This window comes from Culex quinquefasciatus, chromosome 1 (assembly GCF_015732765.1).
Source record: "Culex quinquefasciatus strain JHB chromosome 1, VPISU_Cqui_1.0_pri_paternal, whole genome shotgun sequence".
In the NCBI taxonomy this organism is placed as follows: domain Eukaryota; kingdom Metazoa; phylum Arthropoda; class Insecta; order Diptera; family Culicidae; genus Culex; species Culex quinquefasciatus.
Genome location: NC_051861.1, coordinates 118186899 through 118204278, shown reverse-complemented (window position 1 = coordinate 118204278; position 17380 = coordinate 118186899). Strand labels below are relative to the sequence as shown.

General features: G+C 31.9%; 1 protein-coding gene across 4 annotated transcripts in view; it reads right to left on the bottom strand.

Moving 5' to 3' along the window:
- The window catches only part of LOC6038422 (glutamate receptor ionotropic, kainate 2), a 93894-nt gene that overhangs the window by 24479 nt on the left and 52035 nt on the right, over positions 1-17380 (bottom strand). For 3 of the 4 annotated variants that reach the window (XM_038249737.1, XM_038249735.1, XM_038249736.1), the window contains exon 6: positions 15102-15239. The exons of the other annotated variant lie outside the window; for it this stretch is intronic. In XM_038249737.1, the coding sequence (XP_038105665.1) occupies positions 15102-15239 (138 nt within the window). The remainder of the gene's footprint in view (positions 1-15101; positions 15240-17380) is intronic. 4 annotated transcript variants of the gene reach the window in all.

Genomic DNA, 17380 nt, shown 5'->3' with positions numbered 1-17380 from the left:
CAAATCGTTAAAATTGTCAAAATTGTCAAAATTGTCAAAATTGTCAAAATTGTCAAAATTGTCAAAATTGTCAAAATTGTCAAAATTGACAAAATTGTCAAAATTGACAAAATTGACAAAATTGACAAAATTGACAAAATTGACAAAATTGACAAAATTGACAAAATTGACAAAATTGACAAAATTGACAAAATTGACAAAATTGTCAAAATTGAGAAAATTTTATAAAATTAAGAACATTGAAAACCATAAAAATCATAAAAATCATAAAAATCATAAAAATCATAAAAATCATAAAAATCATAAAAATCATAAAAATCATAAAAATCATAAAAATCATAAAAATCATAAAAATCATAAAAATCATAAAAATAATAAAAATCATAAAAATCATAAAAATCATAAAAATCCTAAAAAATCATAAAAATCATAATAATCATAAAAATCGTAAAAATCATAAAAATCATAAAAATCATAAAAATCATAAAAATCATAAAAATCATAAAAATCATAAAAATCATAAAAATCATAAAAATCATAAAAATCATAAAAATCATAAAAATCCTAAAAAATCATAAAAATCATAAAAATCATAAAAATCATAATAATCATAAAAATCGTAAAAATCATAAAAATCATAAAAAACATAAAAATCATAAAAATCATAAAAATCATAATAATCCTTAAAATAAAAAAAAATCTTAACTTAGATATCCAAGACAAAATTTTAAAAAATTATCCAAATCGTTAAAATTGTCAAAATTGTCAAAATTGTCAAAATTGTCAAAATTGTCAAAATTGTCAAAATTGTCAAAATTGTCAAAATTGTCAAAATTGTCAAAATTGTCAAAATTGTCAAAATTGTCAAAATTGTCAAAATTGTCAAAACTGTCAAAATTGTCAAAATTGTCAAAATTGTCAAAATTGTCAAAATTGTCAAAATTGTCAAAATTGTCAAAATTGTCAAAATTGTCAAAATTGTCAAAATTGTCAAAATTGTCAAAATTGTCAAAATTGTCAAAATTGTCAATATTGTCAAAATTGTCAAAATTGTCCAAATTGTCAAAATTGTCAAAATTGTCAAAATTGTCAAAATTGTCAAAATTGTCAAAATTGTCAAAATTGTCAAAATTGTCAAAATTGTCAAAATTGTCAAAATTGTCAAAATTGTCAAAATTGTCAAAATTGTCCAAATTGTCAAAATTGTCAAAATTGTCAAAGTTGTCAAAATTGTCAAAATTGTCAAAATTGTCAAAATTGACAAAATTGACAAAATTGACAAAATCGACAAAATTGACAAAATTGACAAAATTGACAAAATTGACAAAATTGTCAAAATTGTCAAAATTGTCAAAATTGTCAAAATTGTCAAAATTGTCAAAATTGTCAAAATTGTCAAAATTGTCAAAATTGTCAAAATTGTCAAAATTGTCAAAATTGTCAAAATTGTCAAAATTGTCAAAATTGTCAAAATTGTCAAAATTGTCAAAATTGTCAAAATTGTCAAAATTGTCAAAATTGTCAAAATTGTCAAAATTGTCATAATTGTCAAAATTGTCAAAATTGTCAAAATTGTCAAAATTGTCAAAATTGTCAAAATTGTCAAAATTGTCAAAATTGTCAAAATTGTCAAAATTGTCAAAATTGTCAAAGTTGTCAAAATTGTCAAAATTGTCAAAATTGTCAAAATTGTCAAAATTGTCAAAATTGTCAAAATTGTCAAAATTGTCAAAATTGTCAAAATTGTCAAAATTGTCAAAATTGTCAAAATTGTCAAAATTGTCAAAATTGACAAAATTGACAAAATTGACAAAATACAAAATTGACAAAATTGACAAAATTGACAAAATTGACAAAATTGACAAAATTGACAAAATTGACAAAATTGAGAAAATTTTATAAAATTAAGAACATTGAAAACCATAAAAATCATAAAAATCATAAAAATCATAAAAATCATAAAAATCATAAAAATCATAAAAATCATAAAAATCATAAAAATCATAAAAATCATAAAAATCATAAAAATCATAAAAATCATTTAAAAAAACATAAAAATCATAAAATAAAAAAAAAAACATAAAAATCATAAAAATCATAAAAATCATAAAAATCATAATAATCCTAAAAATAAAAAAAAGCTTAACTTAGATATCCAAGATTTTTAGTAAAATTTTGTTTGTGTTTAAAAGGCCCAATTTGGACGAACTCCTTCCTGTTTAATACAATTAGGGGGTCTTAAAACTATTATTCTCACTTCTAAAGTAGACACTCGAATTTCTGTTACATATAAAGTTTAGATTAAATTTGAAAACTGAGCGATGAAAATTGCCTTCAAGAATATGACGCAAAGAGTCTTTTCTAATTTGCAAACTAAAAAAATCTGGGAAAGGAAAGCCAGCTTCAATCTTTGTAGTTCAAACCCTTTTTTAAGGAAAATAAAAGAAATTCGCTGAAAACCTCCCATGTTCAACACACGTCCAACAACTGGGGTGCAAATCTCCGGGCTCCTTTGTGGCTTGTCCAACAATGGTCAATTGCATTCTGTTGAATTCACCACAAGAGGCCAAACTCCTACGGCATTATTGGAACTGTATCGAACGGGCAGAGGGAGACAGAGCGACCGACTAACTAAAAGCTCTCCATTGACAGCCCCGAGGTCCATTCAACAGGGCAAAGTGCACTTCCGGGAGCAGTCTTTGGCCAGTGTCGTCAGTGCCAGCAAAGGCAAACACTTTCGGCTGATTGACTCTTGTGTGGGGGGCACATCCCTTAATGTGAAGGAGAAGCAGCAGCAACAGGATCATCAGCTCTCTTTTGTCGCTTGAGTTGGTCAACTCTTCTTCTCTTTTATATGGGATTCTATTCGAAGACAAGAGTGTCATGTCGGTGATGGGATTTGACGTTCTTGGACGATTTTTTGTAATATTTGTTCGTTGGAAAATCATATTTTTTATTAAAGAAACTTTTGATACTGTTAATAAATTATAAAAATAGAAAATAACTTAGTAACTTATCCAGTATCAACTCACTTCAAACACAAACTTCATATTCTTCCACTTTTATGACAATCGACAAAACGTTATCACCACCGACAGAAAAAAAAAACGAGAAAGTGGAAGAAGTATTCAACACTCTCACTCCTACGACACGACGACAAGTGATGGCAAGTGTGAAAAGAAAAGTTGAAACGAGCAGAAGATGAGCTTCTCGGTGTCTATTTTTAAGCTGAAACACTGATAAAAAATTGTCAGTTTCTACAAAAAGTTTAGCTGAAATCAACAAAAAATCTGTCAATTTAAAAACTCTTAGAAATTTCCATTTTTCACTGTGAGCAACAAGCAGCTTCGACCAGGGTTTGTGGGACTCCCAAGTGCCGGACAATTGGGGGTTTCCCCTTTCTTGGGGCGAGGAAATTTGCCCAACCGGACGGACGAGAGAGTTCGATCCGTCCGGTTGGTAGAAGGTCCCGTCAATATAAAAGTAAAAGTTCACTCTCCGGGTGGGTGCTTGAGAGGAGGATATCGATGATCCAAAGAAAGAAACAGCAGGGCAATGAGTTGACAATTTGAACTGCTGGCAAAATTATGTTATGGAAGGTGAGCACAAGTGTTTGAACGTTATAAAAAAATTCAGATGCTTAAATTTATTTTACTCTCAATTATGAAGTGAAGTCATGTTAAATGTACTATTTTAAATGAAGCACTTAATTTATTTAAAATTTTGTTTGAAAACAAAACACAAAAAATTAACCTAATTTTTTTTAATTATATTTAATTTAGGTCACAGAATCGAGGAATAGAAGAAAAACGCAATTCCCTGTTCACAACTCACAAGTTGTCCCTCGTGAAATTTTTGTTTTTGGTTTGGTTTATATGGCCTAAACTACTTATTACGGCAGGAATGTCCCATTAAGATTTTGACAATTTTGAATGATCTTTTATATGTATAAAAAAAAACATAACATAATTGGCTCTTTGTTGAATTATGTGTTTATGGTAAATTATCATTAGAAATAAAACTTAAAACATGTATTTCTTATTTTGCTTGAAGGGCACAAAGTATAAATTTGCAATTGTGGGCAATAAATAATTTCTTTAAACTAAAATTTTAAAATAGAAATATACATAAACGTAGACCTAAATAGCTCGAATCGAATAATATGAATAATTGTATGCACACAACTTTTGAAGCCAAACTAGCAGGCAACTTTGAAGGGACATTTGTGGAACAATGCACTTCGGATTATTTTGGACAAAATCTTACAATAGATAGTATAGATATTTTTTTATTAATTTCATCATAATTTTTGACCATTTTTATTTTTTGTATTTTTTTCATTTGGCTCAAACTTTGTGGGGGCCTTTCCCATGACCAAAGAAACTATTTTATTCAGGGGACAAAAACCCGCAACTTTTGAGATATAGAGAAGTATGGCCAAAAAATCTCCCGCCAAGTTATGATTTTTTGAAAAAATAGTATTTTTTGGAAAAAATCGAAATTTTATACCAAAAAAAAATACCTAATATTTTATGTAAAATCGAACATTCGTGAAATAAATTTAATAAAGACTAACATTTCAAAAGGGCGTAATAATGAATGTTTGGCCCTTTTAAAATGTTAGTCTTCATTCAAGAAAAATCAAAATATTGTTTTCGAAAAGATCGCAAAATTTCACGAATTTTTCATGTGTTAACATTGAAAATTGGACTATTAGTTGCTGAGATATCGACATTAGAAAATGGTGGGTTGACTTCAATTTTAATGTTTCTTTTTTTAAGCCACTGTATCTCAGCAATCAGTGGCCTAATCTTCAATGTCACAATTTTACAGCAAACATTTTGAACTTTTCAGAAAAAAATATTTTTAGAATTGGCCACTATTTTAAAAAATATTAATGCTGCAAATATCTATTTCTTGCTATATCTTGGAAACGGAGCCCTTTATCAAAAAAACTGTGAAGTTCTTTTCGATTGCAAATTTAATTTTACATGAAAAAATAGTTAAAATTTTTTCTTGTGTAAAACTTCGATTTTTCCAAAAATCACCGTTTTTTTTTCAATAAATCATAACTTAGCAGCAGATTTTTTGACCATACTTCTCTATGGCTCAACAGTTGCGGGCTTTTTTCCCCCTGAAACATATAAATAAATCTTGAAAATCAAAAATACGTATTATGGGAAATTGAGCTTTTGAGCTCTAAATAAAAAAAAACTAAAAAATAATAAAATTCCATAACATTCCAACAATATAGCTCGATCCTTTTAATCTTTAAAATGTATCACAAGAATGTAATAAAAAAACCCTCTACTGCTCAAATTTTCTTTTTCGAAAAAATTGCATCCTCCTATGAGATAATTTTGAGCATCTTATGTTCTACGAAAATCTCTACTTCTCTTGTTTTGTATTTTACTCAATTCACTTAGAATCATTTTATACGCATTTATCTTGAATAGTTTTTGTTTTTAAGTAGTTGTTCAATTTTCTACCTCCAATCATATGTTTTCTCCTTTCTGTCGTTTTTCATAACTCTTCAATCAGTTTTTATTTCGTGTTTTTATTGTTTTAATTGTTTGATGAAAATGTAATCCATTAGCTTTTAAGTTACAACAAAGTTTGTTAGAGTTTAATTCGGAACATAACTCAATAAGGTATTAAAGGAAAGGAATATTAGTTAAAACACCATTAAAGTTGACCTCAGACAAAAACGTTTATTTCGAAACATTTACAAAGCCACATGAAACAAGCAATCTTATCGAGCCCAACACTTTCAAAAATGGAGAGTTTCCCTTTCCAATGCGATGGATAAAAATTGGTCAAAAAATAATTTTGGAAAATTTTAGATTTAAAAAAATATCTTGTAATGTTAAATGTTCAGAACCTGAACCTTAAACTTGAAACACAAAGCTAAAAATTAGCAATTCTTTATTGTCACAACACGTTTTGAAAAAAAAAAAAAAATCCACATAAATTGGATTTTCTAAAGATCTACACAATATTTTTTTTAGAAAATGATGGTTTTGTACTTTTGATTTGGATGATACTTGGCCCATCCAATCCTTATATCAAAAAAATCATTCATCACAAGTCTCCGTACAAATTTTCCTGGCTAATCATACAAAATGGGCATATTTATCTTTAAAGAGAATTTTCAGATCGTTTTTTTGTCTTTGAAAAAAATTTAAGATTATTATTAGAATTTTTCAGAAAAAGGAATAAAAAACGTTTTATCACATAACTAAATATTATTTAAGGCCGTTGCAAATATTATTCAAAGTTTTAGTCGCTCAACCAAATAACTGCGATTCGAGAAAACCGCTACTAAAAAGGTGGACTACTTTTTTTGAACCCTATTTCAAAAAGAAGCCGCTAACCACTAAGCCGGGTCCGGTGTTTTAGTGGTTAGCGTGGTAGCCTCTTACCCCAGCAGGCCTGCCCGGGCAGACGGTAATAACAACATTCATGCCATTTCAATAACAAATACTGTTAAAATAACAGAAAGTGTTATGGAATATTCTTGAAAAATCCATTTTTGCATAAGGATTCAATAACAGTTTATGTTATCATAACAAAATTTGTTATTGGTCTGATATTGGTTGAAAGCCAAAAAAACTTCGGAATAACAATGAGTCTTAATTCATGTTGATTTTCGCAATAAAACTCATTATTTAAAAAATCTCATTATTAGGCCCTTATAGTTTTCCAACCGTTGTTTATAATCGGCCCTTTCTGAAGGCAATTTCGAAGAGAACTGAATGGGCACTAAGCGCTGCCATCTGATTGCTGTTTCGAATGATATTTTTTATTCGGGTCTTTTAATTTAGTTCGAAATAATGAGGAATTCAGTGGTAATAGGGTACTAATTAATGGAATAGTGGAATAATCCCGAATGTTTACGTTTTGGTTTTGTGCTCCTATGAAATGTTTGGCTCGATTTTATTTTTTTAAAAACTTCAAAATTCAAAAGTTTTTTGCGAAAAAAAATATTCCGTTAGTGCATGGTAGATATTTTGAAAAATAATGATTGCAAAACAACTGGACTGGAGTAAAATGCATTTTGAAACACGTTTTTCATTCAAGTGATGAAACCTTAGCTTGTGATTTTTTAAATATTTTTTTTTCATTGTCAGATCCCATTTTTCAATGCACAAAACTTCAATTTTCAAAGTAAAAAATTATACTTTTGAGAATTTTTCGATTAAAACAAAACAATTTATAAATTGAGCATGAATTTTGAAAAATGTTAATGTTTTTAACTTTCTTGAAATGATCGGAAATACAAAGTTTAATTTTTTCAAATGTTATGTTCAACATTAAGTATAATTAGGTGACACTGGGAAGCCAGAAAATCTGTTGAAGCCAAATTTGATTTTGATTTCACTGCCAATCCCAATAAATCCCGGGGGCCACCCCAAAACAGACCCACTCAAAAAGTTGCAATATCGAGTGGAAGAAAGAAAGTACCTTCGTCATCAGTAGCAGAAGACCAACAGCACCGGCACCAGTTGGTCATGATTTGCATTTTCCACAACATTGAACGACTTTCCCCCCCACCCCCAGCCCAGAAGCAGACTCACAATTTATAATCCCGTTGACCGTCCTCCTCTTCCTCCTTCTCGTAACCATCTCAGCCCAAACCCACAAATCATCCTGAATGCACACCATTATTATGGTAATGCACTTTCTCTTTAGTAGCACCCCGCCCCCTTTCCCCCTCCTTTTTTTCGGAAGGTCGTCCCGAGCAGAAGAAAATCGCCCTCTTGAAAAGTTTCCTGCTCCAACTGGAAGCCCGGGACGGGTGGCCACCTGACTGGCGAAAGTCGAAATGCGCTCCAGGAATGGAAATGCACTTACAGTTTTTTTCTCTCTCTCTTTTCTTTGTGGAAATTTACTGCTGATGCAGATTGCCCCCCCTCCCCCCTTTGAACAGATTTACATGAATTCCCGCCGACTTGCTCGACGCGAGTTCAACGCGGGGTGTAAATTTGCTCTTGCTCGGGATTTCTGGAAATTTGCATTTAATTTGCATAACGTCTTTATCTAAATCTGAGTTCAATGAAAATATGGCCTCCGGGCCGCGCGTCCGCGGGACAATCTGTGCGGGACGGTGGTGGTTATTACACGATGATCTAGCGGAAAGTTAAACGGTGTTACGAGTTGGAGGTGGGTAATTCTCTACCAATTCACACGAAATCGGGAAAAGTTGCCCCGACCCCTCTTCGATTTGCGTGAAACTTTGTCCCAAAGAGGTAACTTTCATCCCTGATCACGACTCCGAGGTCCGTTTTTTGATATCTCGTGACGGAGGGGCGGTACAACCCCTTCCATTTTTGAACATGCGAAAAAAGACAATTTGATGGCGTACTCAAAATTCCAAAAAACTGTTTTTTCATCGAAAAAACACAAAAAAAAAGTTTAAAAAAATCTGCCATTTTTCGTTACCAGACTGTAATTTTTTTAGGAACATGTCATTTTAAGGGGTTACATAAATGAGCAATTCCAGCTCAAATCAGGAATTTTTCTGGTACTTTTGTACCCGACCCTCTCCAATTTCAATGAAACTTTGTATACATGTTATCCTAGGGTTATATAAGCAATTTTTTGTGTATATGGAGCCAATAGTACTCGAAAATAACATTTGAGAAGGGCGTAAGGTATTTAAATATTTTTGTATTTCGTAATTTAAATATTGCTGTATCTCGAGGCCGTTGCATCGCTTCGCTTCGCTTCGCTTCGCTAGGAGACGGTGATTTTAGCGGATTGCAGACTGGATTTCGCCATGTGATGTGATGATTGTCTAAGCCCAAGTTGCCTAGGATTGATAATTGGGAATAGAACCAATTCCACCTGAACCAGATTCTCACCACCATGACAGCCGTCCATTGCCGGCCGCTCCCATCTCCACCGCGCACCAGGGACAAGGAAAGGGATTTGGAAGACGGGAAGTGTTGATGCTCCACTTTTTTCAGAGTATTAAGGGAAAATCTCCACGGTATCCTCATTTAAGTTTCGCTTGGAGTTGGACGGTTTTTGGGAAGGTATAAGGTCTAGGATACACTCTAAGCAAGCGTTGCGACCATTGGCATAGTGTGTTTAAAGGTTCTAGTTTTATTCTCAAGGCAAGCTATCGGATGCTGCTGTCGAGACAATTCCCGTTTAATTATTGTGGGTTTTAATTATTATTCTCAAGGCAAACATCTGATGTTGCTGTAGAGATAATTCCCGTTTAGTTCTAAAATTTTATTTTAACAGTTCAAGCCTAGACAGCCGGCTGTGGAAAGCTTGAACTAACCGATAGAGAAAATAACTAAGTAAAACACAGAAATTAATAACTAAACGCGCCCGTTGTTTATATGACTTTTCATTGTCTTTCTCTCTCTGAAGAACCTTATATAGCGATTCTACTAATTTTAGTTTATATAGAATGCATGCAAGTCGCGATCATAAATCAAACAAAAGGAAAAAAAACAAAAATTCAACCACGCGACGTCGTTCCTTCCACAGAAATTGTTCCTATTTTACACAGCCGTCTGTGGAAAAATAGGATTAGAAATAATAACAATAAATAAATAATAATGATTACAATTTATCACAAAACGGTGAAGCACGCGAGCACGCGATACGATCACGATATTGACGACAAAATACGCGACGACCCAAACGGCGAAAATCGTCAATTACAACCGACAAATTTCCTCAGTGTGAACAACAAACAAAAACGGCTAACATCTCTCTTCCTGCCACAAACACAAACACAACATAAAACAGAACGCTCTCACCCGGGTCACGGCCTAGCGTGTAGTCGTCTCTCGATCGCTGCTGCGACGGGGTGGTACAGAATCGCCGTCCAGCACTTCCCACCCTCTCGCTGATCAGCCGCATCCTTCTCGTGCTGCCAGCAATGCAGTTGCAGTTGCTAACTGCAGTCCACTTCGGCCACCCCAATCACTGCACACCAATACGACCAGAACGGAGCGCGCCGTCCGAGGCGCTCACTAGTCCATCTCTCTCTTCTCAACACAGCTTTCTCGAGACATACTGACACAACTGTCATCGGCGAACCACAGGGTAACAAAGCGCTCTCAGAGAAATATCGATCTCTTTTTCTTCACTTCACGATTCTTGCTGACACCAATACAACACCAAAAAAAACCCTCTCTTCTCTTTTTCACCACTAAGAGGCTGAGGCAGAAATAAAAACATGGCTACCCACGGCAAATTAACTATCACGACGCACATTAAACATCAAATTACGGCCTAGATTTTAATTATTTTAAGTAACTTTCGCTTTCCTTCTACGGAAACACACTTTGGACAGCGCATCCTCATAATTTCAGCCCGATACATCGCGAATTTCACTAAAAACACTGAAAAAATGCAGGACCGACGACCGACCGTGCCAAGATCGTAACAATCCACTCGTATCTCGAGGCCGTTGCATCGTATCAAAAAGTGGTCAAAGACAAACTTGTAGGAAATTTGACGGGCTTTCCGAAAAAATACACTAAAAGAAAAAAACACGCCACTTCCATGAGATTTTTTTGATTTTTAAGTTTTAAAGTCAAATTTGCAGGTGAGCCCACGATTTTTTTTTCGTTCAATTTTTTTGGTGAAAATAGCCTAAGATGTTACAAAAAGACTCACACAAAATGCAGGATGGAGCAATTCACTTAAAAATACAAATAACATTTACTGAAACTGTTTTTTTTAAGTGCTCTAAACGTCAAAAATTTCAAAAAACTGACAGTGAGAATCGATTCCCCAGACAATTTTACATAAAAGTCTCCATATTAACCATTGTCCTAAGTCCAATCCTTGTGAAGTTACAGCGGTTTTGAAAATAAAAATGTTGAAAAAATCGGTTTTTTGGTGGTTTTTGACAATTTCTATATGACAGTCTTGATTTTTCAGCCTCGAAAATATTTTCACCGAAAAGCTCGTCCAATTTCCCATAAGTTTGTCCTTAGGCACTTTATAATATAACTCGTTTTATTATTGATGTAAGCTAATTTACTTTCCAGATTACTACCATCCACTGACACGCTGAAAAAAATATTCTCTTTTCAGGTACGATCAATGTGATTAACCTTATATCTGCGAGCCCATACTTCCAATTGAAATGCTGTCAAAGACAAACTTATGGGAAATTGGATGACCTTTTCGGTAAAAATATTTTTGAGACTGAAAAATCAAGTCTGTCATATAGAAATTGTCAAAAACTCTATTTTTTCAACATTTTTATATTTAAAACCGCTGTAACTTCACAAGGATTGGACTTAGGACAATGGCCAATATGGAGACTTTTATGTAAAATTGTTTGGGGAATCGATATTTACAATCGATTTTTTGAATTTTTTTGACGTTTAGAGAACTTAAAAAAAACAGTTTCAGTAAATGATTTTTGTATTTTTTAAGGTGAGTTGATCCATCCTGCATTTTTTTGTGAGTCTTTTTGTAACATCTTAGGCTATTTTCTTAAAAATTTTGAACGAAAAAATCGTGACATCAACTTTAAATTTAACTTTTTAATCTTAAAAATTGAAAAATCTCATATAAATTGCGTGCATGTTTCTTTCAATGTATTTTTTTCCGAAAGCACGTCCAATTTCGTACAAGTTTGTCATTGACCACGTTTATATACAGTAATTTTAAAATTACAAAATACAAAAATATTTAAATAACTTACGCTCTTCTCAAATGTCATTTTCGAGTGCAACTTGCTCCATATACACAAAAATGGCTTATATAAGCCTAGGATAACATGTCTAAAAAGTTTCATTGAAATCGGAGAGGGTCAGGTTCCAAAAAAAAAACAGAAAAAAATCCTGATTTGAACTGGAATTGCTCGCAACTCTCTAAAAATTGGCCGATTTCGACCATTGTTATTTTTTGTATTTTTTTTTTATTTTGCTCAAACTTGTATCATTGGTTTACCCAAACAAGTCTTCATACAATTTTGGCAGCTGAGCAATTCTCTGAGATGTCGGTCATTCGATATTTTTTATTTTTTAATCCGGCTGAAATTTTTTTGGTGCTTTCGGTATGCCCAAAGAAGCCATTTTGCATCATTAGTTGTCCATATATTCTTCCATACAAAATTGGCAGCTGTCAATACAAAAATGATATGTGAACATTCAAAAACCTGTATCTTTTAAAGGAATTTTATGATCGATTTGGTGTCTTCGGCAAAGTTGTAGGTATGGATATGGACTACACTGAAAAAAAATGATACAAGGTAAAATTTTTTAGGTGATTTTTAATTTTACTTTTTGTCACTAAAACAATTTTTAATTTTTTTATATTCTGATATGTTTAAGAGTACATAAAAAGCCAACTTTTCAGAAATTTCCAGAATATTAAAAAAATTAAATCAAGACTAACATTTCAAAAGGGCAAAACATTCAATATTACGCCCTTTTGAATGTTAGTTTCAATTTAAAAAAAATGATCGAAAAGATCGGAAAATTTCACGAATGTTTCATATTTTAACATTGTAAATCGGACCTGTTGCTGAGATATCGACATAAGAAAATGTTGAATTGTTTGGGTGAGACTTAGAAAACATCAATTTTCCTGTTTTTTATTCTTTGCATGGCAATATCTTAGCAACTAAGTGTCGTATCAACAAAGTTCTAAAAACCAAAAAAAAAGAGAATTTTCTCAGCTTTTCAGAATTTTTTCTCCAAGGTGGGCAAACATGGGCACTAATTAAAAAAAAAATTAAAATAACTGCGACTTTTTTCAAAAAAGGTACCTAAAAATGACTATAACGTGAAAACGGTGTACTTTATCAAAATTTCACTAAAATACTTTTTGATTGCAAATTCGATTATACATCGAAAAATGAAGTTGAAAAAAATTGCGACCTAAATTTCGAGTTTTTGAAAAATTCTTTACTGATTCAAAAAATCATAACTCGGTCAAAGATTTTTTGTCCATTCTGGAAATTTCTGAAAAGTTGGCCTCTAAAACATATAAGAAAAAAATAAATTAAAATAGTGTTTTTTTTTTGCTGCAAATCAAGTTTAGTTTAAGTGACAAAAAGTGAATTTAAAAATCACCAACAATTTTTAAACCGTGAATCATTTTTTTCAAGTGTAGTCCATATCCATACCTACAACTTTGCCGAAGACACCAAATCGATCAGAAAATTCCTTCAGAAGATACAGATTTTTGAATTTTCACATATCGTTTTTGTATGGACAGCTGCCAAATTTGTATGGAAAATTATATGGACAAACTAATGATTCAAAATGGCTTCTTTGGGCATACCGAAGGAACCAAAAAAGTTTCAGCCGGATTAAAAAGAGAAAAAATAAAATTAAAGAAAAAAAGACCGATTTCGTAGAGAACTTCTCAGTTGTTCATACATAAATGGTACGTAAATATTCTACAATCTGTAACTTTTGAAAGAATTTTCTGATCGATTTGGTGTCTTGGACAAAGTTGTAGATATTGATGAGGACTTTTCTGAAAAAATAGCGTTTCATAAATTATCTCTTTTTTCACAAAAAATCAAATTCCCAAAATCCACATTTTTCATTTGTGATATATTTAAGAGACAAAAAACCGCAACTTTTAAGCCATTTAGAAGTATGGAGAAATTTGTTGTCGCCAAGCTTTGATCTTTTGAAAAACAATTTCTTTTTTTAGAAAAAACAAAAATTTAGGTAATTTTTTATTGACTTCAGTTTTTAATGTAAAATTAAATTTTAAAACGAAAAGTACTTGATAGATTTTTTGCTAAAGAGCACCGTTTTCAAAATAGAGCCACTTAAACTTTAATTTTAAATAAAAAAATCAGTTTTTCGATTCAAACAAATAGTGTCCATGATTGTCCATTCTTGGAAATATTTTTTTGAAAGTTCAGAAAATTTCCAATAAAAAATTCTCTAACAGACAGTATCATCCAAACATTTCCACTTTTTCTATCTTAACAATTTATTGTCAAAATTTAAATGTTGAACAAATATTTGTAATTTAATGAACTCTTGAAAAAAAAAATTGAAAAATTTAGGAATCAAGACTGACATTTCAAAAGGGCCAAAAATCCAATAATATGCCCATTTGAAATGGTTTCTTTGGTCATAGAGAAGGACCCCACAAAGTTTAAACCAAATAAAAAATATAAATTATTTTTATAAATTCAATTCGGTTTTATTAGTAAATAATCAAGATAAATTAAGTTCTTTTAAAGTTCATAACAGAGTTTTGGAGTTCCTTTCAGCTGTGTGTTGCATCATGATCAAATTTGGAACAATTATTTCTTAAACTATAACTCTTTTATTTATTTTATCTCTTGATTTATTTACAATTTAAAATAAATACTTATATTTTCACAAAATTTTGTTTGTTGAAAATAAAAATATATATTTTTTTCGTAATTTGCTAAACGGAGCTCCAATGGCGCAAAATTTCGTAGAAATTTAAATTTATTTCAATTTGAAAATACTGTTTTTTTAAATACTCAACTTTTCCACAAAAATTTGTTTAAATTGCCAATGTGTCACTATTTTAATGTAAAAAACTTATTTTTTTAGAAAAACCAATACTTATTAATATAAAAATTATTACAGTGCAAATGAAATGAAATACGGAAATATTACATGAAATTTCGTGTAGTTTGTTACCCATATTGCAAATAATGAAAATTGAATTATTTAAAAATAGATGCTATTTTGTGAAATTCAATGAACATTTTTGTTAGCACACTGGCAAAATTATCAAAAATAAAAAAATATAAAAAAATTGTAGTAGAGTTTTCTACAGCAAGTTTTTAAACATTTGTTTTGTTATTTTTTTTTGTATTCTTTTGCCCCTTATTTGACTGATATTTACAAAGAGTTTACTCAAAGATTTGATATCAAATTTCATAAACTAACGAACAGGAACATAGTAAATAGAATAGTTGTAAACATAGAGCAAAAGAAGTGCACTTATTTACAGAAAAACCCAAAAAAAACGACCACGTGTGCCACGACCAGTAATCGAATCAGGTAAAAGTAGGTACAGGAAACAATCGAACAAAGAGAGAGAGAGAGCGAGCAAGGGGAAAGCGCAAACCAAAACTCAACGAAAAAAAAAAACAACGGAAAACTTACTTGGGGGCAATATCGCAGCCCTGCTGCATCAACGAGCCGATCGTGAACCAGAGCGAGTTGAGCAGCGTGAAGCTGTTCTCCAGAAACTGCGGGTCCGAGTTACAGGGATGGGGATTCTCCCACTCGTACGGCGTGAAACTGTTTCGTGTGTTTTCGTTTTTGGAAGAGGGGTTGATTTTTTTTGGGGAAGAAAAAAAGGAAAGAAAGAAATCATGTTCAGTATTCGGAAGGTGCTCCGGTCGTTGTTCTCTCCGCACGGAGAATTTGGGCCCTGGGAACGGGCACCAGGTGAATTTAATAAAGTCATGTTCCCCGAGATCGATTGGCCCCGGGTGCGTTTTCGACGAGGGCGTTTGCCTAGTTTTGCTGGCGCTTTTCTTTTCTTTTTCTCGGGAAAGTTCCACGACGAATCGCGAATGACATGTTAACGTTATAAAATATTGATTTTTCAAATTCTCTTAATTTGTGCTCTAAATTATACATAAACTTACAACTTAAATTTGGAAGAAATAGCTTGATTTTGACCCGAATTTACGATTATTCAACTTCTCTGAATTTGTGCTCTAGATGGTGATGAGCAATCGACTTGAAATTGAACATTTAACCATATTTTAACCTTAATAAACGATTTTTCAAATTTTCTGAATTTGTGCTTTGGTTGGTGATAAGCAATTGACTTGAAATTGAAAGTTTATCTTAACTTTGGCCTAAATTAATGAATTTTCAACTTAAAAGAATTTGTGCTCTAGATGGTGATGAGAAATTGACTTGAAATTGAAAATATGACTTAATTTTGACCCAAATTAATGGTTTTTCAACTTCTCTGAATTTGTGCTCTAGATGGGGATGAGCAATTGACCTGAAATTGAAATGTTTTCTATATTTTGGCCTAAACTAACGATTTTTCAACATTCCAGAATTTGTGCTCTGGCTGTTGATGAGAAATTGACTTGAAATTGAAAATATGACTTAATTTTGACCCAAATTAATGGTTTTTCAACTTCTCTGAATTTGTGCTCTAGATGGGGATGAGCAATTGACCTGAAATTGAAATGTTTTCTATATTTTGGCCTAAACTAACGATTTTTCAACATTCCAGGATTTGTGCTCTGGCTGTTGATGAGAAATTGACTTCAAAATGAAAATATAACTTAATTTGGACTAAAATTAGTCATTTCTCAACATCTCTGAATTTGTGCTCCAGATGATGATGAGCAAATGACTTGAAATTGAAAGCTAATCTTAATTTTTGCCTAAATAAACGATTTTTCAACTTTCCAGAATTTGTGCTCTGGCTGATGATGAGAAATTTACTTCAAAATGTCAAAATTTTGATTAAATTAGTCAATTTTCAACATCCCTGATTTTGTGCTCTAGCTGGTGATGAACAATTGACTTGAAATTGAAAGTTTTTCTTAATTTTGGCCTAAATTAACGATTTTGCAACTTTCCAGAATTTGTGCTCTGGCTGTTGATGAGAAATTGACTTCAAAATGAAGATATAACTTGAATTGAACGAAAATTAGTAATTTTTCAACATCTCTGGATTTGTGCTCCAGATGGTGATGAGCAAATGACTTGAAATTGAAGTTTTTTCTTAATTTTGGCTTGAATTTAATGATTTTTCAACTTTCCAGAATTTGTGCTCTAGCTGTTGATGAGAAATTGACTTCAAAATGTCAAAATTTGGATTCAATTAGTCATTTTTCAACATCTCTGAATTTGTGCTCTCGATGGTGATGAGCAATTGACTTGAAATTGAAAGTTTTTTTTCTAAATTTTGGCCTAAATTAACGATTTTCCAACATGCCACAGTTTGTGCTCTGGCTGTTGATGAGAAATTGACTTCAAAATGAAAGTATAACTTAATTCGGACTAATTTTTTTTTAAACATCTCTGAATTTGTGCTCTAGATTGTGATAAGTAATTGACTTGAAATTGAAGATTTTTCTTAATTTTGGCCTAAATTATCGATTTTTCGATTTTCCAAAATTTGTGCTCTAGCTCTTGATGAGAAATTGACTTCAAATTGAAAATATAACCCAATTTGAACCAAAATTCGTAACTTCAAGTGGACATTCCCCCTCTCAAGCACCCGATTGGCTTCCAATTTGGCAGAACCCTTGGCTCAATGCTCACCCGGGTGTGGAACTGGGCTCGTTCGTGGAATTCCGTATCGATCCGGGGACCAGCTGGGAGGGACCCAGCAGTAATCTAATCAATCCAATATTAATAACAAACGGACTACGGTGAGCAACGCCTCCGGCAATCGTGAGTCC